At 34.4% G+C, this 27,802-nt stretch overlaps 1 protein-coding gene across 5 annotated transcripts in view; it reads left to right on the forward strand.

Moving 5' to 3' along the window:
- The window catches only part of TMEM131 (transmembrane protein 131), a 249,718-nt gene that overhangs the window by 155,111 nt on the left and 66,805 nt on the right, over positions 1-27,802 (forward strand). For all 5 annotated transcript variants that reach the window (XM_078146325.1, XM_078146323.1, XM_078146324.1 and 2 more), the window contains 3 exons: positions 11,257-11,380; positions 13,919-14,035; positions 19,340-19,462. In XM_078146325.1, the coding sequence (XP_078002451.1) occupies positions 11,257-11,380; positions 13,919-14,035; positions 19,340-19,462 (364 nt within the window). The remainder of the gene's footprint in view (positions 1-11,256; positions 11,381-13,918; positions 14,036-19,339; positions 19,463-27,802) is intronic.

Here is a 27,802-nt window from a genome sequence, read left to right on the forward strand (position 1 = left end):
GAGCATTAAGAAAGGCTGTTAGATTTGGCATTTAAGAAATCATTAGTAACTTTGGAGAGATCAGTTTCAGTTGAATGATAAAGTTAGAAGCCAGACTGTGAGAGTTAAGAATAGAGCAATAGAAAAAGAATTCGATGGTAGATGGCCCTCTCAAGGAATTTAGCCACAAAAAGGAGGGTTATAGGAGACACTAAAGGGGATGGATGGACTCACTCAACTGAGTGGTTTTTGAGGATGGAAGTTTGTACACAGTAAAGAGACAGGATAGACAGGAAGAGATTAAAATCAGTGAGGAGAAGACTGAAGAAATCTACTGTAGAAAATGGGATGGAATGTGGAATCATTTGCTTTGGCAAGGAAAAGGTCAACTTCAGCTACATAAAAGACTTGCATTTCTCACATGGACAATTCTTGTCATGAATAAAAGCAACAAGAATGTGACAACAGTGAGTTGTGCTTCCCAAAGTAACAATCATTTTGGAAGAAAAAAATCCAAATTTCTCTACAGTGCAACTGTAAGGATTAGCAAATAATGCGAATGACTTGTGCATATTCAGAATACAACTAAATGTGTGTCCAAAGAAACAGGTACCCATTATGTAGCTAGCTTATTTGTGTTCTCTTGTTTACCACACACATCATTTTTAAAGTCATCCGTTTATGTAATAAGAATGTGATCAGGGGCAGCTAGGTGGCGCAGTGGCTAGAGCTCTGGCCTTGGAGTCAGGGCGACCTGAGTTCAAATCCGGCCTCAGACACATAACACAAGACACTTAGTAGCTGTGTGATCCTGGGCAAGTCACTTAACCCCAACTGCCTACCAAAAAGCAAAAAAAAAAAGTGAGAACATTAAGAAACATGAAATTTGGATCCCATTTCTTATTTTCTTAATATCAGTGCTGAACTTCTTGTAGTAACTTCATTGACTCTAAACATTTAAATGCTTTTCAAAAGTACAGAACGAAATTAATTTCTTCTCTCCTCTGGATGGGTTTGTTGTGTTTTTTTTTTTTGAAGGAAAAAAGGTACTTTTTCTTTACTTACAGGATTAGCCCATCCTGCAACAAAGTAGCATGAATAACAGAGGACAAATGTTACTAAGTTTTCAGAGTACATTGGTGAACCATATTTAGAGTATACTTAGTATACTTAGAAACCAATTAACATAATATAAACATCTCAAATTGTAGAATTACTATAGTAACTATATCAAATATGTGCTTGAAATTTCCAGTCCACATCCTCAAAAAAATTTTTTGTACAACAATTAAATATTGAAGGCTATTTATTTTAAAACATATCTCTGCATTTCAGGAATTTTTTGTTTAACATGAACAGTATGGAGATTTAAGTTCTGAACTAAAGGCTTTTTTTTTTTGCTATTCTATGTTTATAATGCAATAAGCCTTTTTTAAACAAAGAGGTCTTAAGGCATATGAACTATAAACTTACAGTAGTTTGTAGCTGTATAGTCTCCTGATTTTTTGACCTTAATACCTCTAAAATTGAACTCTTTCAGCTTTTCCCTTCAACGTACTCCTTGCAGCTTTTCCTATTTCTGTCTTAACATCATCCCAGGCATCCATTAGCAACAGTGGAAAGAGAAAAAGGGGGAGAACCTCAATCATAAACCCCCTTTTCTGGCAATCATTTCTTTTCTTTTGGAGACTCATTTTTATGTAACACCAAAGATAAGATGTAAATGAAAATAGAAAAAATTCATTATAATTTTTTTAAACATGTTACCCATCTACCACTTAAGAAATAGCTAAATGACTAAATGTTTAATTTCATCAAAATATATGACATTTTTTAGATACATCAAGAGTTGTGTTTTAAACATAGAGGCTGCATATATGTAAAATCTTTAATCAGTCCTCCAGAATATTTTATTTTATAGGCATTTCCAGAGAGTATTACAACATAAGAGTGAGGAAAATGGTAAAAATAAAATACTCAAAACTATTTAAAAGATTGGATTTTTCACCAAAGCTCATTTTGAGTATTAACTTGTTTATTGGGAAGAGAAAAGTAATATAGAAAAGTATAAGATAGAAACCCTGCACTCAAAGGACTTTATAGTCTTTGGGGGGGGGGGACTACCTAATCCTCATGAAACAGTAATCATAATTACTTTCTTATTTATTTTAAATTTTTATTTTCATTTCCAAACTCCTTCCTTTCCATCCTTTCTCCTACCAATTGAAAAGGCAAAAAAGTGATAACTAGTATACATGTGAAATCATGCAAAACATCTCCACATTATCCATGTTTTGAAAGAAAAAGCAAGAAAAATAAAGAAATATGCTTCAATCTGCACTTGGAATTCATCAATTCTCTCTCTAAAGGTAGATAACATTTCTCATGATAAGTCCTTTAGAATTCCCTTAGATCATTGTATTGATCAGAGTAGTTCATTCTTGCACAGTTGATCATTGTCACAGTATTGTTGTTAAGTGGTGCCCACTTTGCATCTTCCTAGGTTTTTTCTGAAACCACACCCTTTATCATTTCTTACAGTTCAGTGATATTCCATCACAATCATACACCAGAACTTGTTCAGCCATTTCCCAAAGTAGGGGCATCCCCTCAGTTTCCAATTCTTTGCTACCACAAAAAGAGCTGCTAAGTCCTTTTCCTTTTTCTTTGATCGCTTTGTTAGGTACAGACCTAGTAGTGGTATTATTAGGTCAAAGGGTATGTATGTGCAGTTTCATACCCTTTTAGGCATAGTTCCAAATTGTTCTCCAGAATGGTTGGACCATTTCACAACTCCATCAGCAGTGAATTAGTGAACCAATTTTCCCATATCCTCTCCAGCATTTGTCATTTTCCTTTTCAATCATATTAACCAATCGTGTGAGGTGGTACCTCAGAGTTGCTTTGATTTTCATTTTTCTAATTAGTGATTTAAAGTATTTTTTCATATGACTTGATAGCTTTGATTTCTTCTTCTGAAAACAGCCTGTTCATATCCTTTGACCATTTATCAATTAGGGAATGGCTTTTATTTTTAATAGATTTGGCTCAGTTCCCTATTTTTTGAGAAATGAGGCCTTTACCCAAGAAACTTGCTATAAAATTGTTTTCTCAGTTCCCTGCTTCCCCTTCTAGTTTTGACTGCATTTATTCTGTTTGTGCAAAACCTTTTTAATTTCATGTAATCAAAATTATACATTTTACCTCCTGTGATTCTCTCTATTTTCTGTTTGGTCATGAATTCTTCCCTTATCCACAGATCTGAGAGGTAAATTTTTCCATGCTCCTCAGATTTGCTTATGATGATACTCTTTATGTCTAAACCACGTACCCATTTTGACTTTATCTTGGTATGCCATGTGAGATGCTGGTCTATGCCTAGTTTCTGCTGGACTGCTTTCCAGTTTTCCCACCAATTTTTGTCAGATAGTGAGTTCTTGTCCTAGTAATGGGGATCTTGAGTTTACCAAATGCTAAGTTACTGTGATCATTTACTTTTTTGTAGGTTATATACATAATCTGTTCCATTGATCAACCACTGTTATTTCTTGTCCAGCATCAGATTGTTTTGATGATTACTGTTTCATAGTGCAGTTTGAGATCTAGTACGGCTACACTACCTTGCATCACTTTTTTCCCTCTTGATTCCCTTGATAGTCTTGACCTTTCATTCCTCCAGATGAGTTTTGTTTTTATGAGTAATTACTTTAAAATGCTAACCTCAGATGCTTTCGCAGAAAGTACCTCTCATCCGTGTGCCAGAATTATTCATGTTTCCTTGAAATATATAAGAGAACTTTATTCAGCTCTTTGAATATTAATTACATTTGAGACAAAATAGTAAAACATTGTTTGCTGTGTCATGAAGGAGACCTACCATAGGCTCCAAGTCAAAGAAGACTTCTTTGTAGATGAACTTTTCCTGATGTTCCTTTTTGATGATGGCATATTGATTCAAACCCAGTAATATTTCTGACCTTGTAGATAAGAATCAAAACCATTCAAAAGAGTAAATAAGAGACAGTATTATAATTGCATGCAAAATTGTATAGTTTGAACAGTCAATACTGTAAGATTTGCATGTACTAGTAAAAAAAAAAAGACAGGGTAAGCTAGAACTAAAGATAAGTTTTGAATAATGGTTGTAGATAATTGTGGACAAGATGGGGGAGGACATTCTTGGCAGGGGCCTGATTGGAATGGAAGGTTTGTTTTAGAGAACAGTGAGAAACAAAGTTGGTTAGGTAAGATAGTACTAGGTTTTAAGGGGCTCTAGTGTCATATGGTATAAGATGAGCTCATCTTACAAAAAAGGATCAAATTTCTAGTTCATCTTTGATAGCCTGTAGGGACAGCATAATATTGGGACAGCAGTGGATTTTTCATTTTGTACTACGTATGTGTTTTAATGTTGCCTACCTGAAAATTGACAGATGAAACTTGGCTAAATAAGGACAAACTCTTGATTCAAGATTTTTTTTTTTAAAAAGGCCCATTGTTATATAAAAGTCCCATCTATTATAAAATAGTTGAGCTATATATCATTGTTATTTTGGTTTTTTGTTTGGTTTATCTTTTTAGTGAGGCAATTGGGGTTAAGTGACTTATCCAGAGTCACACAGCTAGGAAGTATTATGTGTCTGAGGCCAGATTTGAACTCAGGTCCTCCTGACTCCAGGGCTGGTGCTCTATCCACTGCCCCACCTAGTTGCCCCCATATTATTCTGTTTTTAATGGACTGAGATTATCTTAGTTTTTTTAATCCTAAATATGAGATTGAATTTTTACTTTGATAAATGAGTATCATTGTTTTTTAAGCTCTCAATCAAGCTTTCCTATGAACTGTGTCAGGTCTCCTACACAAATGGAACAGATTACTACTGAGGTAACATGTAATTAAAATTGGGAATTGGAGTTGGGAATATCTGTTAATAGCTGGCATTTATGTATCTGTCTAGTGTGTTAAGTTTTACAAAGCAATTTATGTTCATTATGTCACTTAACCTCACAATTACCCTGTTATGTAAGTTCAGTTGTTGTTCAGTCATTTTTCAGTTGTGTCCAACACTTCATGACCCCATTTGGGGTTTACTTGGCAGAGATACTGGAGTAGTTTACCATTTCCTTCTCCAGCTCGTTTTACAGATGAGGAAACTGAGGCAAACAGGGTTAAGTGACTTGCCCAGGATCACATAGTAAGTATCTGAGGCCACATCTGAACTCAGGTCTTCCTGAATCCAGGCCCAGCACTCTATCCACTGCATCACCCAGCTGCTCGTTATGTTAAGTACTAGAAAGATTATCTCCATTTTGTACTGAAGAAACTGAGGCAGAAGGAAGTGAGTTTAAGTATCAAGAGGCAGGCTTTGAACTAGCTATTCCAAACTATGACATATTTCCTTTCTAAAACAATTGAAAATAAGTAGATAAACTAGTGGTACAGAGGAAAAAAGAATCTGACATTTCTAATACTACAGTGGTTCTTATCCTTTTTGTGTCATGGACACAATAATACTTTGTTTAAAATTCGTAATTAAAGGAGATATTTAATTTTAGTTAGAGGTTAGTGGAAATAAAAAGTGATTTTTTTTTCCAGTCCAAGTTCAATAACCCTCTGAAATCTATCAATGGACTCTAGGTTAAGACCCAAGTCTTCTGTTCATCATAAATTTAACCCTGGAAGGTACCTTAGGGGCTCCTGCTTATTGAGTTTTTTTTTTCTTAAATGTTAATGATGAGTTTGAGAATAAGTTTATAGTAACATTAACCAATTAAATATATAGATATCTAAATATAAACATATTTGAAGATAACCTCTTAAGAAATAGAAATGGATTATACTATAAAATAGTGGCCCTCAAAACTGGTGCTGATTAAAAAACAAAAGCAGATTAGGCTAGGTAAGGTAGAATCACAAAGTTAAAATCAGTCTCCCACTTTAAAATCATTTTGGGAATATAAGTAATTTGGAAAAGAAGCCTTCTATTTGATTAGGACTATTTCGGAAACTAGAAAGGATTCTGGCTGATTTTAGGTTCCAACTTTTCTGGCTTATACTGTATACTACAGTAAACTCAAAATGGATACATAACTTGATTATTGAAGGATACACCATAAAAAAAGTTAGAAAAAAAACTAGATCAGGTACCTTTTTCAGTCATGGCTATGGAGAAGTTCTTTAAGCAGACAAAGAATAAAGGCAATTACAGTAGATAAAATGAAAAAGCACAATGCAAATAGGATGAGAAAAGAAGCTGGTGACTGAAAAAAAATTTTGTATCAAATGTTGCTGATAAATATCTGCTATCTAAGAAACTAGCATAAATATATAGGAGTAAAAGCCATTTCCCTGTAGGTAAGTGGTCAAATTATAAGCACAAACAGTTCTCAAGAAGGAGCAAATTGATAATCATATGATAACAAATAAAACCAAATAATTATGAACAAAAAGTTCTCAAGAAAAAATGCAAAGTGGCTGTGACAGCAGAAGCAGATTCAGGACCTCTTAGCCCAGACAGTAAGGTTGGACAATTGGTTAGAAAGATATTACAAGGAACCCTTTGCTGGCAGTGGGTACTGCTGGCTCTGATTGACAACGCTTTTGTCAGAACAGTTCTGAGTCACAGTTCCAGGGCAAACAGGAACGCTAGCACTTGTGGCTAAAGAAGAACAGGAGCCCTACTCACAGTTCCAGGGCTAAGAGGAGCACTGGGACTCGAAGCTGCAAGGGAGCAGGGGCCCTTTGTAGATAAAAGCAGATCTCCAGATCAGGAGAGCAATGACCTCAGACACTTCGGAAGCACTGAAAACTTGCAGACCCCCCAAACCAGCTCTGAAAACAGCAGCAATAAAAAGCCTAAAGCTTGGGACAGCCTCCTCACCACCAGATAAGCAAAGTCCAACTTTAACATAAAGTTCAAAGTCAAGAAATAGGCTAGAAAAATGGGCAAACAACAAAAAGTATTTGACCATAAAAAGATACAGTGGTGTCAGTGAAGACCAAGACATAAGCTCAGAAGACAATAATGTGAAAACAGCTATGAGCACAGCTTCAAAGAACAATGCCAATTGAATCCAAGTCCAACAAGAATTCCTGGAAGAATTAAAGAAAGATGTAAGAGTGGTAAAGGAAAAAATGGGGGTAAGGGGAATGAGAGTGGTGCAAGAAAATCAGAAGCACAAAAATTCACTGGAGAAAAGAACTTAAAAATTGGCCAAGTAGAAAAAAAACCAAAACTCACTGGCAAAAATTATTCCTTAAAAATTAGAATTGGGCAAGTGGAAACTAATGATTCAATGAGACATTAAGAATTAATAAAATAAAGTCAGAAGAAAGAAAAAATAGAAAATGTGAACTATCTCATTGGAAAAACAATTGAGCTGGAAAATAGATCCAGGAGTAATTTCTGAATTAAATGTGGTTATTAATGTATTTTATTTCCTCCTCTGTTAATCTGGGCAATTTATATTTTTGTAAATATTCATCCATTTCACTAAGATTGTCAAATTTATTGGTATACAGTTGGGCAAAATAGCTCCTAATTATTGTTTTAATTTCCTCTTCATTGGTGGTCAATTTCACCTTTTCATTTTTGATACTGGTAATTTGGTTTACTTCTTTTTTTTTAAATCAAATTAACCAAAGGTTTATTTATTTTATTCTTTTTTGTTTTCATAAAATCAGCTCTTAGTTTTATTTATTAGTTCAATACTTTTTTTTTAATTTCAGCTTTATTAATCTCCTTTGGTTTCAGTATTTCTGACTTGGTATATAATTGGGGAGTTTAAATTTGTTTTTGTACCTTTTTTAGTTGCATGACCAATTCATTGATCTCCTCTTTCTCTATTTTATTCATGTAAGCATTTAGTGATATTAAACTTCCCCTAAGAACTGCTTTCACTGCATCCCATAAGTTTTGGTATATTGTTTCATTATTGTCATTCTCTTGTATGAAGTTAATTGTTTTTATGTTGTTTGACCCACTCATTCTTTAGTATTAGATTATTTAGTTTCTAATTAATTAGTCTTATGGCCCCTTATTACAAGTAATTTTTATTGCATCATGATCTGAAAAGGATGCATTTGATGTTTCTGCCTTTCCAGGAGAGATAATTTAAGAATTATTAGACTATCTGAAAATCATGATCAAAAACATGGATGGCTACACATCCTATTTCAAGAAATTATAAAAGAAAATTGCTCTTATATCTTAGATCCAGAAGGTAAAAGAGAAATTGAACAAATCACTTCCTGAAGGAGTTCCCAAAATGAAAACTCCCAGAAATAGTGTGCCAAATTGCAGAGCTCCCAGGTCAAGGAGAAAATACTTCAAGCAGCCAGAAAGAAATGTCAGGGAGCCACAGTCAGGATAACACAAGATTTAGCAGATTTCACATTAAAAGAGTGGAGGGGTTGGAATATGACCTTCTGAAAGGCTATAGGAGCTAAGATTACAACCAAGAATAACCTACCCAGCAAAAATAAATATAATCATTCTTCAGGGGAAAAAATGATTATTTAATGAAATAGAGGACTTTCAAGCATTCCTGATGAAAAGACCAGAGCTGAAAAGAAAAGTTGACATTTAAACATAAGACTCAAAAGAAGTATGAGAAAGATAAACATGAAAGAATAATCATAAGATATTCAATAAACTGTTTATATTCCTATATGAGAAGATGCTACTTGTAACTTGAAACAGGACACACACAGAGTTAAAAGAAAGGGCTGAAGCAGAATATCTAATATGCTTCAACTGAAGTAAAAAAGGCAGGGGTAGCAATCATAATCCCAGAAAAAACAAAAGCAAAAACAGCTCTATTAGAGATAATTGGGGAAAATACATTTTGCTAAAAGGCACCATAAATAATTAAGCAACATCAAAAAATTTTAAGGCAGATTTCTCTGATAAAGACTTCATTTCTCATATATAGGGAACTGAATAAAATTTATAAAAATGAGAGCCATTCCTCATTTGATAAATGGTCAAAGAATATGAACAGGCAATTTTCAGAAGAAATTAAAGCTATTTATAGTCATATAAAATACTCTAAATCACTATTGATTAGAGAAAGGCAAATTAAAACAACTTTCAGGTACCACCTCACACATAACAGAAATGACGTTTTAGAGGGGATAATGAAAATGAGGTACACTACTAAATTATTGGTGGTGTTGTCAAGTGGTCCAGTCATTCTGGAGAATAAATATGAACTGTGCACAAAGGGCTATAAACTATGCATGCCCTTTGACCCAGAAATCCCACCACTAGGTCTATACCCCACAGAAATCAAATAAAAAGAAAAATTACTTATATGCTATATCCTGTACCTTTTAGGAGCTTTTTTCGTAGTGGCAAAGAATTAGAAATTAAGGGAATGCTCATTAACTGGGGAATGGCTGAACGAGTTGTAGCATATGATTGTGAATGGAGTATTATTGTGCTTAAAGAATGATGAGGGGGTGATTTCAGAAAACAAAACATGAGAAGACCTACGAACTAATAAAAAGTGAAGTGAGAAGAACTGGGACATACATCATTGTGCACAGTAAAAGCAATGTAATGGTGATTACTGGGAAAGACTTGACTACTCTGATCAATACTGTGACGGGTGAAATCTGAAACAACATAGGAAACAAAAGTTCAGACTTCCAACCTTTATCAGTTTATTAAGCAGTGCATGCCAATTGCAGAACAAATTGGGACCAGGCCTCCTCCTCTTGGCACTACGGGGGGAGACATATTTTTATGCCTTAAAAGAAAACAACAGGATATAAGCCAGAATACAGGATTTGGAAAGATTTCTAATTGGAGGAAAGATTAGGGACTTTTCAAATTGGGCGAAGGATAAGCAAATTTTGGGAGTTGGAAATGGGTAGAGCAAGCAGGTGGACTTTCCCTGATGTGAAACAGAATGTCATTCAACTCAATTCCCACGATTAGTAAGTAGGTGGAATGTACAGGAAAATGAAACTTAGCTCTCAAAATAGTCAGTTTTACAAAATGAAGTCAGTTTGGGTCACACACTTTTCACAATTCTCTCAATACAATGATCCAAGGCAATCCAAAGGACTCTTGATGAAAAAATGTTATCTACCTCCAAAGAGAAAACTGATGATCTGTGAGAGCAAACAAGTATATTTTTCTCACTTTCTTCATTTTTCTTGCTTTTTTTCTAATATGGCTAATATGGAAATATGTTTTGCATGATTTCACATGTATAATTGATATAATTTTGCTTGCTTTTACAGTGGGTGGGAGAAGAGTGGGAGGGAGGGAGAGAATTTAGAACTCAAAATTTAAAAAGAAAAGAATGTTAAAAATAAATACTAAAATCAAAACATGAAAAAAGAAATGCAAACTAATAATAACAAATTACTAAAATAACAGAAGTGCAAAGCAAAACATTGGAGTTTTAATCTCACACCCAGCAAAATGGCAAAGATAAAAAAGAGATGGGAATTGTCAGTGTGGAAGATGGGGTATAGAAAGATAGGCACACTAAAACATGGTTAATCAAACTATGAATTGAATTAACGATTCTGTAAAACAATTTGGAAATATGCCAAAAAGATAATTAAACTGTCTATACTCTTTGACCTAGAGATCCCACTGTCAGTCCTAAATCCTAAAGAGGTCAAAGGGAAAAAAATGGTCTCGTATACATAAAATTCATAGCAGTACATTTTGTGGTAGCTAAGAGCTAGAAATAAAGTAGACGTATCTTGATTGGAACGAAAGAAATTATGTTACATGAATACAGTTAAATATTACTGCATCATAAGAAATGAAGAATAGAAACCATTTAGGTATGTATGGGAAGACTTATATGATCCAATACAAAGTAAAATAAGCAGAAACAACAAAATAGTATACACAAAGAATACAACAATGTAAATGGAAAGAATAAAAAGAGAGAGGAAAAAAAAACACACACAAAAAAGCTAAACCCAATGTTGTATAATTAACTACAATAATCTAGACCCTGAAGAAGAAATGAGAAAATATACCTCCATCTCTTTGAAGAAGTAAAGTTATGGGTGTGCAATGTTGCATAATTTGTCAGATAATGTTGTTGGGTTTTTTACTAAACTACATTTTTTCCTCTCTGTTTTGTTTTGTTATAAAACAAGGGATGGCATTGCAGGGGGAGGGCAGCATATATGGGAATTGAAGGTCAAGTTAAAATAGAAGAGTTCAATAATATATTTTTTAAAAAATAGCATTTGGGAAAAAGTTGTGATACATTTGCCCTCTTTCTTATTTTTTTCAACAGACCAGTTGGGATGCCAAAAATGGAAAAAGTTTACCTTCATAATCCTAGTTCTGAAGAAACTATTACTTTAGTATCAATATCCGCTACAACATCACATTTTCATGCATCATTTTTTCAAAATAGGGTGAGTTTTTCTGTTGTAAATATTTACTCAAGCTGAAATTTAAGTGACATAGTTTTATTGCTGAGTAATTTAGTTTTGCTTAAATGAGAGTCTGTTAAAATGTTAAAGAACATTTTAAACCTAATCCTAGAATTATATGGTGAGTTTTTCTGTTGTAAATATTTACTCAAGCTGAAATTTAAGTGACATAGTTTTATTGCTGAGTAATTTAGTTTTGCTTAAATGAGAGTCTGTTAAAATGTTAAAGAACATTTTAAACCTAATCCTAGAATTATATTTGTTTTATCTACCCAAAAAATACTTATTGATCTCTTAAATCATAGATTTAGAATTGGAAGAAACCTCTCAGGTCATTTTATCCAATGCCCATTTTATAGATGAGAAAATTAAGACTCAGAGGTTGACTGACCCAAGTCACATAGGTAATAAGTAGCAGAGCCGCCATTCAAACCTATATCCTCCAGCTTCAGATTTAGTGTTCTTTATAAGGAACAAAAGCAACAAAAACATCTATTCATGTAGAATTTGGCCGTCTTACTTTACAGTGCTCATGATAAGCATTTGCATGACTACTATGAAAATAATCACAGTTAATGCACTAATGTCTGTTGCAACACATAGAGAAATGTATAAAAAAAATATGTAGAATTAAGTTGTGTCAAAGTAAATTAACATATGCTTTAATACTCAATGGTTCCAGTGCAAAGGTAGATATTGAGGAGGATAGCTCTGTGTGTGTGTGTGTGTGTGTGTGTGTGTGTGTGTGTGTGTGTGTGTGTGTTGTAAAACATAGTTCCAGGACTAACAGTTGAGGAGAATCAGAGGCTTGTAAAAATAGACACACCTATGTATCAGAAGAAAGTTAAGAGGCACTGGACATGTTGAATCCCAAATAATACCGTCAAAATGTGAAATCTGTTATATTGTAGTGGCCAGGAAATGATTGATTTGATGTAGAAGTAATCCCAAATCAATTTTATAATAAAATTCAGAAGAAATTTGTGTTGTATCTTCCAGCAATTTCAGCAACAAGGCTAATCATTAGCATTTGTGAGAATCTTTCAGTTAACATCTGAACTATTGTTTATGTGATTGCTACCATCAAGATTATTTTTAAAAATATAAATGGAAAGAATATGGCCACATATTGTGATTCTATGGTATTAGTGTGATCAGTAATTGAAGTAGTATATGCATCTAAAAACGACTACTAACTAAAAACAGTGAAAGAAACTCAAAAGGATTCCTTGAAGAAATTTGGGATTCCATAAAGAATACTGAAATTAAAATGTTTTGATTTATAATAAGTAAATATAATAAATAAAGTTGAATCTTGGAGAGCATCTGTTTAGGGGTAATATCAGTATGACACCTGTGTTTCAAATGTGCAGTGTGTATTTGTGTGTGTTAATTACTTTTACTTATTTACAGAATGACTTGTCACTGCTTAACTTAGGAGTTATGGTGAATTCATAGCATTTGATTGTAGTTTTATATCAAGGAGACTACTTTAGTATTTTCAATAATAACAATATAGGAAACAGAACTGAAATTTTCAGTGAAGACAGCAATTAATTGAACTGTCAGAAGATAGCAAAATTAGAGGGAAATCCATTTTTTGGCACTTAATATGTGTTAGGCACTGTGCTAAGTACTTTACAATTATTATCCTATTTGATCCTCACAACAGATTAGGAAACTGAGGCAAGAAGATTAAAAGACTTCCCCCAGTCATGTAGCTGGTATGTATTTGAAACTGAGTTTAAACTCAGATCTTCTTGACTCCACTCACAGCCCTCTGTCATACATGGTACCACCTGGCATATAAAGTCTATAGAGTTTAAACAAATAATCTACCTGACAAATAAGGCACATAGAGAGAATCTCAGAATCATTCTTCTACCAGTTAAGAATGATAAAATGACCAAAAAAAACCCTGAAGGCTATTTTCAAGGAATCATCAAAGAAAATTGTTTGACAGTATTGGAATCATAGAGTAAAGTACACTTTAATCAAAGATATTGGCTGCCCCACCCACCCACTCCAGTACCCACCCCAAACGTCCAAGTTTCACTTCTTGAGAAATGTGGTTGCCACACTTCACAGAGCCCCTTAAACAAAAAGAACATCTTACAGGGAATCAGAAAGATACAAGTTATGTACTAAAGAACTCCAGCATTGGGCGTTTCTAAACCATGTGGAGATGGGCACAAGAGGAGGGATTTTTAAAAAGCAGGTTTTACTACTTCAGAAATGATGGATAGTGGTCCAGTGCTTACATGCTAAAAGGAGGGGAAAAGACTATTGATTGATCCTTTAGACTCACCTCATTTATGGAAACAAGGAGAGAGGAGCTCTGGATTTGGGTAATAAGGATGCTAGAAAAAGAGAAGACAAAGGAGAAGTATCATATTTTAGAAAACTTTGACTATAACTATGTTTATATAGTCTTTTGATCAGTAAGTAAATATGTTTTAGTAATTTCCCCCATGATTTGGCTTCATTTTATTATTGTTGTGTTTTGTTTTGTTTTTCCAGAAAATTCTTCCAGGAGGAAATACATCATTTGATGTAGTTTTTCTTGCCAGAGTAGTGGGAAATGTAGAAAACACTTTATTTATTAATACATCTAATCATGGGGTATTTACATACCAGGTAAGAACAATCTGATAAACAATTTTCATATTTGTTTTCCAGAAAATCTTCCCAACTCATAACTCATACTTATTCAGATGAATTATTTAAAATTTGAAGGTGGTGAGAAACCTCTCTGTGTTTGATAAATATTTCCTGAAATGTATATAAGTCTTATTTTTTATAAATAACATTTAAAATAAATTGAAAATAAACAAATGGATGCAAACACAAGCCTAATGACAGTATCTTCAAATGTGAATGCACTGAAATGTCAAATAAACTAAAATAAGGGGCAGACTGAGTAAAAATACCCAAAAATCTGGTCTATACAGGAAACACATTTAAATGTGATGACTTCTTTTTGGTCAAGGCCATTGTGGAAATTTGTTTTGCTTGACTTTGCACATTTGTCACAAAGGTTTTCTTTTAATTTTTTCTCAATTGCAAGGGAAGTGGAGTGGTAAGAGAGGGGGATACTTAGGGATAATGTTGACCTTAAAAAAAAAAAAGAATGGAATATAAAAGAAAGAAAGAAGGGTCATTGTAACATGTTTCTGACATACATGGAAAAGAACATAAAGAAGACCAAAAGGAATCACTCATAAAAAAGATAGCTTTGAATATAACATGGTGATTTTTTTTAAATGCTCAAAAGGAAAAACAAGCAATACATAATAAAGATTTGCCCCAATAAATGAAAGAAAAAATAAAATCTATGGTCCTAGGGAAAATTTTAAAATAAAAGCACTTAATAAAATGAAAATGAGGAGGGGTGGGGTCAAGATGGCAGAGTTAAAGTCAGAATTCTTACCTAACTCTCCTAGTACACTTCCACAGCAATAAGAAAAAGACCCAGACTGAATTCTGGTGAAGAAATCCAAGGAAAAGTCACAGTGAGTCATTTTTCTAGCCCAGGGCAGCTTAAGAAGGTAAACAAAGACGTCTAAGGACACTGAGGTGCGACTAGCCAAGAGTACCCCACTGTGGTAGAAGCAACAGCATTACTGGAAACATTCTAGTGCCGACAAATGAAAAAGGAATCAAAGGGACAGAAAGAGATCTCAGTGGACCTCTGAAATAATTCTGGGAGTAGTAGTGGGTGTCTTGTGGAAGGTCAACTGAAAAACTAATTGAAACAACTAACAACTTTAGCAAAGTTTTGGGCTATAAAATAAGCCCAAGCAAATCTTCACCATTTCTTTATGTTATCAACAAAAAACCTAACAGGAAGAGATAGAGAAATTCAATTTAAAATCACGATAGACAGTAGAAAATATTCGATTGTATACTTGCAGAGACACACAGAAGAAGTGAATGAACACGATTACAAAACACTTCACACAAATAAAGACAGATCTAAATAACTGGAGAAATATTAATAGCTCATAGGTAGACCCAGCAAATGTAATAAAAATGACACCATCACCTACGTTAATTTACTTGTTCAATGACATACCAATCAAACTAATACATAGTTACTTTATATAGATATTTATTGAAAAATCATGACAGAATTCCATCTAGGGGAACAAAAAGTCAAGAATATTAAGGGAATCAAGGGAAAAAAGGGAAGTAAGTGGGTCAAGTAATAACAGATCTCAAACTGTACTACAAAGCTATAATCATCAGAACAATTTGGTACTGGGTAAGAAAGAAAGAGGAACAAATTAGATACACAATATGCAGAAGTAGATGAACACATTAACTTAATGTTGGACAAACCCAAAGAGCCCAGCTACTGGGGCAAAGATTCACTATTTGACAAAAACTGTTAAAACTGGAAAGTATTCTGGGAGAAACTAGGTATAGAACCACTTCTCACATTATATACAAAGATAAGCCAAAAATGGATATTTGATTTAGAGATAAAAGGTCATGTGGGCAAAAAGTTCATGATCAAATCAGCTATAGAGAGGTTCACAGGAAATAAAATGGATAATTTTGATTATATAAAAATAAAGGCTTTTGTGCAAACAAAACCAATGTAGCCAAAATTAGAAGAAAAACAGGAAAGTTGGGATGGGGAGGAAATTTTTGCAGCAAGTTTCTGTGATAGAGCTGTCACTTCTCTAATATATAGGGAATTGGGTGAAATTTATAAGAAGTGCCACCATTCAATTGATAAATGGTCAAAGGGTATGATTTGGCATTTTTCAAAGGAAGAAACATTAGGTATCAGTAGCCATGTGGGGGGAAAATTGCTCTAAATCACCAATGATTAGAGAAATGCAGATTGAAGCAACTCTAAGGTACCCCCTAGTAGCCGTAAGATTGGCTAAGAAGACAAGAAAAGAAAATAACGTTTTGGAGGGAATATTGGGAAAAGGTACTCATCAATTGGGGACTCAAAATATATAACATGATGGAATACCACTGTGGTGTAAGAAATGATGAATGGAGTGGTTTCAGATGGGAAGATTCATGTGAAGTGAGCAGAAAAAGGAGAACAGTATATAGTGTAAGGTTAACATTTTAAAGATAATCAACTCTGAAAGAATCTGATCAACACAGTGACCTACGACAGTTTCAAAAGGCTCATGATAAAAAAAGGGTTCATTCACTTCTTATGTGTGTCTCATGGAGGGCTCACCTCCAGAAAGAGAATTAATGGACTTTGGGTGCAAATGGAACCATTTTTTATTTTTGATTTTTCTTGGGGTTTTTTTCTTGGAACCTGGTTAATGGAGAAATTTGTTTTACATGTCTATACATATTTATAATAGGTTCTATTTTTCTTGACTTCTCAATGGGTGGGGAGGGAAAGGGAATATGGACATAAAATAAAATTGAATAAAAATGTTTTTTTATTTCTAAAATATAGAATGAAAATGAGATACCAACATTTACTGTTGTTCTGGTGAATAAAAACAAACAAACAGGAATTGTAGACAAAGTCGAAATGAAAATCCATAATATCAAGAGAAATTAAATGGTGAAATAATGAAAATTAGATTAAGCTAAAGAGAACCATAGATAATGAGTCACTGTCAAATACTAAGCATAAATACACAAAATGGGATAGCAACTATAAAGTCATAAAGAAAAAGCTGGGGCAGCTAGGTGGAACAGTGGATAGTGCACTGGCCCTGGAGTCAGGAAGGCCTAAGTTCATATCTGGCCTCAGACATGTGATACTTACTAGCTATGTGACCCTAGGCAAGTCACTACCAGTTGCCTCACCAAAAAAAAAAAAAAAGAAAGAAAGAAAAAGAAAAGAAAAAGCTGACCGAATTTCAAAAACCACAATTTGTAACATAATTATAGGTCCCTGCAGAGTGGGACAAATCTAACAAAGATAAACAAAAAGAAATATATTAAACTAAAGAAACAATTGTAGAATTTGAATCTGACTTATAGTGTTTTTAAAAGGGAATATTAAAGAATATATCTATTTCTTGGTATGACATGCTACCTTTTAAAAGTAGACAATGTACAAGGAGAAACTATAAATAAATGAGAAAGTAGATATACTAAACAGTCAGACCAAAGTGTAATAAAATTTTTAATTAACAAAGGGACATACTGAGCAGTGAATGGGTCAAAAACAAATTATAGAAACAATAAATATGTGAATGATAATTATAGTTATGACATGCCTTACCAAAATTTTTGTAATGTAGCTGATACAGTCTTCAGAGGGAAAATTATATTTCTGAAAATTTACATTAACAAAATTTTTAAGAGAGAAGTTAAGAAATTAACTTCTATACAAAAGTCATACTTTTTCAGAGCTAAAAGACCTAAAATCAAAGTTGATGTCCATTGATTAGTTAATTTCTAAATAGTTGTGTATTATAATAAAAGAATTATTACCACAAGGTAGGAAATGATGGATACAATTTACGAAAGAACGAGAAATAAGCAAAAGCAGAAGAATTTTATATATGTATCTAGAGATACAGACATAGGTAGTTCATAACGTTACAAATTGAAAGAACAGTTAAAGTGAAACTGAACACTATGATTAAAGTAACCAAACTTGAAAGAAAGAAAACATAAGGAGACTTCTTTCCCTCTACATAGCTGCAAAACTATAGATTTGGAACATTACACTTAACTTTCAGACAATTGATATGGCAATTAGTTTTGCAAAGCTTTTTTCTCTTTTATTTTTTGCTACAAGGGGTAGTTCTCTGGGTAGAGCGAGAGTGAGTAATATACTTGGAAGCCAATGTAATGTAAAAATTAAAAAGGGGAATAACAATTTTTAAATCATATTGATAATTTATTAGGAAGGCCTTTTGAAAGATACTTATGATTTATCTGTTTTAAAGCAAATAAAGACTTTAGTTTATAAATCCAAATCTTGTATGGGTGCAGTTCATGGCACTCCAGAACAATTATAATAGTAATAGTAAATAGTAAAAAAATAGTAAAAGATCACTGATCACAGATCACCATAACAGATATTATAATAATGGTAAAGTTTGAAACATGTGACACAGAGATATGATGTGTGCCCATGCTATTTAAAAAATGGCACTGATACACTTACTCAACAGTGTTGCCACAAACCTTCAATCTGCAAAAAATGCAGTATCTGTGAAGCATGATAAAACAAAGTATGCTTGTGAAACGATCACAATGGTAGGCTAGTGTGGTGTGAGCGTAGGCAAGACTTTTTGGTATATCGATTTATTGTTATTTCTTCCATTAATTCTGTTCTTCATATATCCATCACCATTTAGCATAGTGCTATGTACGTAGTAGACATTAAAATATTTGCTAAGAGAACAAATTAAAGAAAGAGCTTGTTTGCCTTTCTTGTGCAGGGATAACTTGGAACTGGGTTAGCTATTTAGTTATAAATTGCTTTACTCTAGGATATACCTTAGGAATTAGCCAAAGAGAGGGTGGCAAGGATTTGGAGATAAATACCTTTTGGTTCATTTTTGTGATATACATGTGATATAACTTCAATAACATTAACTCCTGGTGTCTGTCAATAGTCAATGAGCATTTGTTGAGCCATACTGTGTGCCATATACTATTTTAAGCGCTAGAAATCCAAAGGTGGGACAATATGTAAACAACTGTGTGCATACATGCTAGTGTCATTTTAATTCTTAATAACTATGTAATAAAAATAATCATACAGGAAATGTGTTCGCTATGTCATATATATGTGATTAAAGAGTGACTTGCTAGGGTCACACAGCTAGTATGTATTGGAGAAGGGGCATGAACCCAGATCTTCCTGACTCTGAGACTAGCTCTCTGTCTGTTTCACAGTGCTGCTTGCCTCTCAGTCTCAGTTCTAGATAGATTAAAGTAATGGAGATGTAGCTTAAATGCATCTTTTATTTTTCTATTTTGAAACAGGTATTTGGTGTTGGTGTTCCAAACCCATATAGATTACGCCCATTTATCGGGGCCAGAGTTCCTGTAAATAGCAGTTTTTCACCTATAATCAATATACACAATCCTCACAGTGAACCTTTACAGGTGAGTGCATCTTGATAACTCATGTGATCTTGCTGAAGATCACATAAAAGAAATCACTTGAAAACTCAGTTACTGAAGGATTAAAGAAATTACCCCATAACTCAGTTACTTCTAGGTTGGAGGGTAGGGGTAGAGTATTTTAAAGACTGCATTTATTTGTATTGAAACTATTATTTTTAAGCTTATTTGGATTTAGCATCTTCTCCTCTTCCCAGATGTTTCATTATAAGTGTATTAAAAGGAGAGAGAATACTTTTATAGCTCTTTCTTTGGCCTAAATTTACTTCTGAAGCAACTCTAAAATTGTTTGGGTCTGCAGCATAAAATACCTTAAATAGTTTAACAGTGGTCTGTTTTCCACCATACGAGATTTGTTCCTTTCTAGGCTAATGCCTTAAGTTGTTTCTGTCCCAGTATATATGTACACAAATAATTTCTGGCAATTGAGTCAAATGACCACATGAAAAGTTGAACCATAAGACTCTTCCAGGACTAAGATACTGTGATTCTGTGGATATGTTGTTGGTAAATAAGTTATAATTCCAATTTCTTATTTCTATGATCTTTCACTGTTGTTACTTAGAAGTAAAAGATTAGCTAATGGGAAAATGTGTACCACATTTCCCTTCAGTTATTGCTGTAGTAGAACTGTGTCCAGGAGTTGACCGCTGTCTGCAGCTATTTCCCTTACCTAAATGTAACTCCTTTCCCCAGTTCCAGGCATATGAAACATACCAACTCTACAGCTCTCAACTTTTACACTATTGTGGCTCGTTATCATCCATACTTTTAGCCTTCCATTTTGTGTACTCTTTGAACATGAGAGTTATTGGTACTTCCTACTTATACTTCAGAAATTCTTCAGCTAAAGCAGAGGACTTTTTTCTGTCTCCTCTGGTATACTGGTTACTATATTGTGATATATAGCATACCAGTAACCCTCAGAATAAGTTCCAAGGACCCACTATGGATACAAAGCTGCTTTATTAAAGTCTAGAGATTTAATTCTGGATGGCTTGGGAAGCCTTCAGTTTAATCTGGTGGAGCCACGACTCACAGCAGCCTACACGTGGTTGCTTATATAATAAATGTTACCTGGCCCACCCGTTTTTGGCAGGCTGCGAAAAAGTATAGGAGCTAAAATATTGTTTCTCCACACAGAACCTTGTTCTAGAGGTAGTACTAAGCAGCAAAATGGTCAGAAGAGAAATAAGGCAAATACAAGATACTTGAATATTCTGTACATAAGACATACAGTTCATGAACAATGAAGAGTAACCTAAAATAAATAGGAATTGCTTTCCATGTTATCAGTCGTGGAAGTTTTTCTTAACTTGCCCAACATTGACAGGGAATATTCTGAAAGAGGATGGGACAGTGACTAGCCCATAGTAGGCACTCAAGAAGTTTAATTCCTTTATTTAAATAAACATCACTTGTCAAACAAAAGAAAAGTACTGTTGTAGCCAACATCTTTCACAGTACATAAGTGAAGCAAGGAAGATACAATAAACCTTTTTTTTCTCCTGTTATTCCTAATGATAAATTGATGTCATTTTGTCTCCTTAAGTAATAGAATATCCTTCTTGTTCTAGCTAGCTTCTGTAACAGATCCTCAAAGAAACTCCACCTACATACAACTGTTATTTTTCCCCTGGCTATTTTTGGAAAGGCCTGCAGTCAAAGGGAAAGATTTGTTGTTCCCTTTTGCCAAAGTATGCAGCATAAGCTGCTGTACGCTGCAGTAGAGGAGTAGTATTACATACATCTGAACTCATGTTCTTTCCTTCTTCCTACCACTATGCCACTATTAGGAAAAATCAACAACAAAAACAGTATGTTTTTCTGACCACATATCTTGATTCCAGCTTCATAATGAAAAGGAATTAACCTCAGTACTCCTGTATGTATGTATATGTGTGTGTATACAAATACATGTGTGTTCATTTATATACATTTACTTATACATGTATATACATCTCTTATATGTATGTGTATGCATATATAAACAGCATCACCTTACTTGCTTATACCCAGCTGCCCTTTTTTTTCCCCAAAAACTTTTTAGTTATCAAAATGTCATCTAAGGCAAGGTTATTTTCTTAAAATTCTAATATGTTTGTCCTTTGTATTTGCCTTGGTACTGTTTACTTAGTGTACAAGTTATACTATTACTTTATGCAAGAGTTAAGTTTAATCTAGAGAATTTAAAGTGAACTTTCCAAAAGCACGTAGTAAAGGATATGAAGAAGGATGACTGGTGCCCTCATAAAATCAAAATTTCAAATATTCAGCTGTAAGATATTTTCAACTTGATACATCAACGTTATGCTTTGCTGTGTGGTCAGGTTTACATTCCTGTAAATTTAAGAAAATATAAAGCAAAAAAAAATATCATTTTTATTCTGAAGTAATTTAGATAAACATAAATAGCAGAATTAAAAATCAGTAATATATTGTTTTTCCAGTTCCAATATAGACTCCTCTATAAACTTGCTCAAAATATTCATGTTTATATTTTGCTTTTATCTCCCTTCATATTCTTTTTTTAATTTAAATTTTTCCCAAAAAACTTAAACACCAAAAAAGAGCATTTCCTTATATAGTCACTTCTGCTATAATTTAATATATTCATTCCTAAAAATCATTATGCTAGGTCAAATAACACAATATAAACCACAAGGCTTATGGGCAAAGTGGGGCTAGGGACACAGCACTTAGGAACTTCATTAATGACCCCCCCAAAAAAAAAGATAGGGACCTAATAAAATTGGTAACATAGTCTTATATATGTTAAATGAATGAAAAATACATAAACACTACAATTAATAATGATAGTGTCCTTGGCCTCAGGCTGCTGTTTGCCTGCACCCCAGTTCCTACAGAATCTGGGTTGTCAAAGTCTAGTGACTTGGGGCTTGGTAGGTCAACTGACACTTTGGACCTCTAGGGCCTTGGTGGAAGGTGGGAGCCTATGGGAAGGTCAGATCAGCCCACAACTGCTTACAGCTCCTACTGTTCCAGAAGATACACAATAAATATGGCGCTTTAACTGGGATAAGACCTGAAGTTTGCTTGTGGAAGTGGACATCAGAGGGGTTATAACTTGTAAGTATTTGTTAGGAAGTAATGCTGTTTTCTGTCCTCTCTCATTTTATCTCAAACAAAATTCCATATAATCAAACATAAAATTTGAATTTTCTCAGACTGTTCCCTAATATATCAATCAGATTGGAACAAATTTGTCTTTTCAAAACAATTGATAGCAGATCTGACTGTATGCAGTATAACACCAAAAGAGGATTACATAGAAATTATGAATCTCTATTTCATATTCTTGCTTTAAAAAAAAGTATACAACAATTCCATATGTCATTTTCAAAAGTATTCTCGGGGCAACTAGGTAGTACAGTGGATAGAGCACCGGCCCTGGATTCAGGAGGACCTAAGTTCAAATCTGGCCTCAAACACATAACACTTACTAGCTGTGTGACCCTGGGCAAGTCACTTAACCCCATTGCCTAGCAAAAAACAGAAACAAAACAAAATTATCCTCCTTGTCTGTGCTTCCTTCTAATTTTCTTTTTGTTCCCTTCTATCCATTTTTCTTGGCATTATTATTGCTAACTCCCCTCTTCACCAAACTCCTCTCCCAATTAAAACCTAGAGAAGGGGAAGGGGCGGGGGGAATCCCTTATAATAAATAAGTATAGTCAAGCAAATAGAATCCATATAATGTTCCTGTCCAAAAATGTTTGCCTCTTTCTGTTCCTTGAGATCATCAACCCTCTGTCAGGATATAGGTAACATGTTTCATCACCTGTCTTCTGGAGACATGGTTGGTCATTGAATTGATCAGAGTTCTTAAAAGTCTTTCAAAGTTATTTGGATTAAAATGTTGTTGTATGTACCCCATTATGAGAAAGAGCAAGTTTCACTACCTTATTCCTCTTTTTTCTATACTGTTATATTCCTTTTACCTTCCCTTTTCTTTCATCTCCTAAAACCCTAAGAACATAATAGGACCTCTGTTTTCTTAACTTTTTCATACCCTTTGAAGGAATTAGAGTTATGAAGGGACATTTGTTGTTTGGGGTCTTTTTTTTCCTATCATCATATAACTCCTTTAAATTGACCAAATAAATTTACCTTTTTAGGTTTTGAATCTTGTGTTTGCATTTCTGAGGTCCTTCTCTGTTCCAATCTTTTCATCAGAAATGCTTGAATATACTCTATTGAATCAAAAGCCTAACTCTTTTCCCTGCAGGATTATACTTAACTTTTCAGAATTAGCTATTCTTAGTTGTGCATTTTTATCTTTTGCATTTTGAAATATTGTGTTTCAAGATCTCTCAATTTTAGTAGAAGGGTCATATCTTATGTAATCCTAACTGTGGTTCATTGATGTTTGAACTGCTTCTTTCTGTATGTTTCCAGCATTATTTATTTGATATGTAATTCTGGGTTTGGGATATAACCTTTCTGGGACTTTTCCTTTGGGGCTTTCCTTTAGGAAGTGATTAATGGATACTATCATTCTATCTGCATTTTACCCTTTAGTTCTAGTGGGTCTTGGCAGTTTTCATTTATGATTTCTTGAAATATAATGTCCAAGCCTTTATTTTTTTTAAATCATGGTTTTTGTGGAGTCCAATGGTTCTTAAATTACCTAACCCTGACCTGTTTTCTAGGTATTTGATTTTGATATCACATACCTTATTTTTTTTAGTCTTTTCATTTTGTTCTAATATTTCTTGTTCTCATGTAGTCACTGGTTTCTGTCTGATCTTCTGTTTTATTTTCAGAGTCTGTTTTATTAGTCAGGTTTACTACCTTCACTTCTAAGCTGTTTATTCTCCTTCCAGTCCTTTCCTCCAGAGCTTATATATTTCTTGCTTCATTTCTTCTAGTTGTTGATGTAACCTTAGCAGAAAAAAAATCCATTTTTTAATCCATTGAGTCACTGCCTGCAGTTGTTTCAGAGTTATATACTACCTATTTGGGGATATTTCTAAAGCAGGCCTGCACAACATTCAGCTCTTGGGTTAAGAAAGTATTTTGGGCAGCCCTTGAAAAATGTAGGATGTAAAATAGGCCTGTACAACATACCGCCCGAGGGCAGCTTTGGTGGGCCACTTGTGGCCTGTGGGCAGTATGTTGTGCAGGCCTGTTCTAGAGCTACAATTTTTTTTTAATGCTGGTTGATATTTCCCTTTATTACTCATCTCTCTAGCTTTAGTTAGAAAATTAGGGCTTTGTTCTAGGTCCACTTTTAACTGGGGCCTCTCTGCAATACAGCAGTCATTTTATTCCTCCCTAATTGATTCCATATCTCTCCCCACTGAAGCTATTCTAAAATTTCTCTTTCCTCTTCAAATTTTCTACACCTCTTAAGGGCTTTCTCTCTTTCTTTACTGAGAAAATTGAGGCCATTCACCTAAAGCTCCCACTTTTTCCATTGTCTCCATCACAGACCTCCTTGACTTTATTATCCCTTTTCTCCTCCCCAAGTCTTACAGAGAGGTAGCCCTTCTCATTGCCAAGGCCATTCCCTCTCTGTGTTCAGTTGGTTCCCTTCTATGTTTCTGTGAAGGCATCTTATCAGTCTCCTACCTGTGTACCACCCTCAGTTCCTTACTCTTCACCCCACACATCCAGTCACTTATCTGATCTTGCTGCTGCTTTCTCCACAACATCTCTGGCATCAGACCCCCTTTTTCTACTCAAATAGCTATGAGCTTACTTCAGTCCCTCACCACCTTGACCCTAGATTATTGCAACAGCCTGCTAAATGGTCTCTATAACTCAAGTCTCTCAACTCTAGTCTATTCTGCACACTGCTGATCAGAATTGACTGTGTGTCTCCCTGACTTATCCAACTCTGGGGCTTTCTATTGTGCACAATAAGACATAAATCATTCTATTTAGACTTGATCAATTTTACTTCAGTGGATTAACCAACAAGAGCCTGGGGACACTTGACTCTTATACTGTCTGTAAAGTCATTAATTTGCATATTGTTGTTCTGCTTGTGAGATTTTTGTCCAACAACCAACAAATTGATACATTACTAGAGGAACCAAACTAAAATGAATATTTATTATTATCACTATTAATGATATCAGAATACACAAGAAATTTCAGTTAAGGGGAAGGACTGGTCACAAATTCTCCTGGGAAAAGTGAACAAACTAGTTAGTGAAGTTGGTTTCATTGGGCCCCCAAAGGAAGCAATAAATTTTATTTCTTGGGACTCTTAGTCATTTCATTTATAGCACTTGTTATAAGAATAATCAAAAAGGATACCATGAAAATAATCGACACCTATATGCCAGCTTCTGTGGCAAAGAAGAAAATGGTAAATTCTATATATAGTTTCACTATTTGGCACAGTGGATAGAGCACTAGTCCTGGAATAAGGAAGACCTGAGTTCAAATGTGGCCTCAGATACTTACCAGCTGTGTGATCCTATGCAAATCACTTAACCTGTGCCTCAGTTTCCTCAACTGTAAAATGGAGATAATAATAGCACCCACCTCAAGCTGTTGTGAGGATTAAATAAGGTAAAAGTGCTTGGCACAGTTGCAGTAGATACTCAGTAAATTCTTATTTCCTCCTTTCTCTTCCCCCCAATTCCCAAAAGTCTCTATCTCATGTCAGTTTGTAGCCTGACATTCAGTGACATAAGCGAGGGTAAGTTCAGGGAGCATAGTGCATTGTGTGGTGACTTTTTTTCATGGGTTGGCATTAAGAAATAACAGTTTTAATATTTGTGTATTACTTAGAAGCCTCATACTTATATATCATGAGTACTTTTTTCAAGAAAAATCAAAAGGTATTGGATATGATGAACACCACATAATAACAGAAAAATTGAAATTCACTGTATCTTAAAAGATTGGTTACTAGTGTCAGAATCATTTCATAATTATGCCTGTGCATAGGCAATTCACCAACTAGTTAGAAGTAAGCTAAAAATTAACAGAATCACAGAATTTCAGAACTGGAAGGGAACTTAGTAACCATCTAGTCCAATCCATATACAAAAAGGAACCACTCTGTAACATACCTAGCAGGTATTCTTCTGGCTTCTGTTTGAAGACCTACATACACATGAAGAGAGCTATCATGTCCCCACTGCCTCTTTTCTCCAAGCTAAACATGCACAGTTCTGTTGACTGATCCTCATATATCATGGATTGTAGAGGCCCTTTACTCCACTGGACGCTCTACAGCTTATCATCTGTGATGCCCAGAATGAGACACAGTACTCTATTTGAAGTCCTACAAAGGCAGAGTAGAGTGGGACTTACTGTCCCTTACTATTCCTGGAAGTTATGGCTCTCTTAGCCTAGGATTACATTATCTTGTTTTGGCTGCCACATCACACTACTAAACTTACATTTGTCTTACAGTCCACTTAAACCTGCAGATCTTTTTCAGAAAGCTGCTGCCTGTCCATGTTCCTCTTCCATATTCTATTTTCAAATGTGATTTTTGTATCTAAGTTCTAGACCTTATTTTTATCCCTCTTGAATTTCTTCTTAACTAGATTCTGTCTAATGCTATAGCCTATCAAGATCTTTTTGGAGCCTGTCATCTCTAGTATGTTTTGTGTCCTCAGTTTTGGGTCATTTGCAAATTTGATGCACATACTGTCTATGCTTTTATTCAAGTTGTTGATAAAAATGTTAAGCTGCACTGGACTGAGCACAGATCCCTGAGGTACTCCACTGGAGACTTCTTGCCACGTTGGCATTGAACCATTAACAACTTTCTTTTAGTCCAAACATCCAATGAGTTATGGATTCTTCTGATTACATTATCATCTGATCCATATCTCTCCAACTTCTCCACAAGAAAATTATGAGATACTTTATCCAAAACTGTGCTTTTAAAGTCTAGAAAAACTACGGTGTTAACATTCTGCCCATTTAGGATCTTAGTGGTCTTGTCAGAAAAGGAGGTTAGGTTAATCTTAATCTCCCCCTTGATGAAGCTGTGTTGGCTTTTTGAACAGTGCATCCTTTTCTAGATGTTTATCAATTCTTTAATGAGCAATTCTAGAATTTCTCTAGGAATCAGAGTCAAGCTCACTGACTATAGTTTATAGGCTATATATTTGAAAGCAGGAACATTTTCTCCAGTATTCTGGTGTTTCTCCCATTTCTCACGATTTTTCACGTATTGCTAATAGTAAGTTAACCATCATATCCTCAGTTCTTTTAGGACCCAAGGGTGTAGTTGATCTCATCCAGGTGTTGTGGGAGCTGGATGTTTTCTCACTTTCTCATCTTTCTCAAGTATCAACTCCCTGGTTATCATTTTTATTTTGTCAT

This window comes from Phascolarctos cinereus, unplaced genomic scaffold (assembly GCF_003287225.1).
Source record: "Phascolarctos cinereus isolate Bilbo 61053 unplaced genomic scaffold, phaCin_HiC Scaffold_726;HRSCAF=1367, whole genome shotgun sequence".
Lineage (NCBI taxonomy): Eukaryota > Metazoa > Chordata > Mammalia > Diprotodontia > Phascolarctidae > Phascolarctos > Phascolarctos cinereus.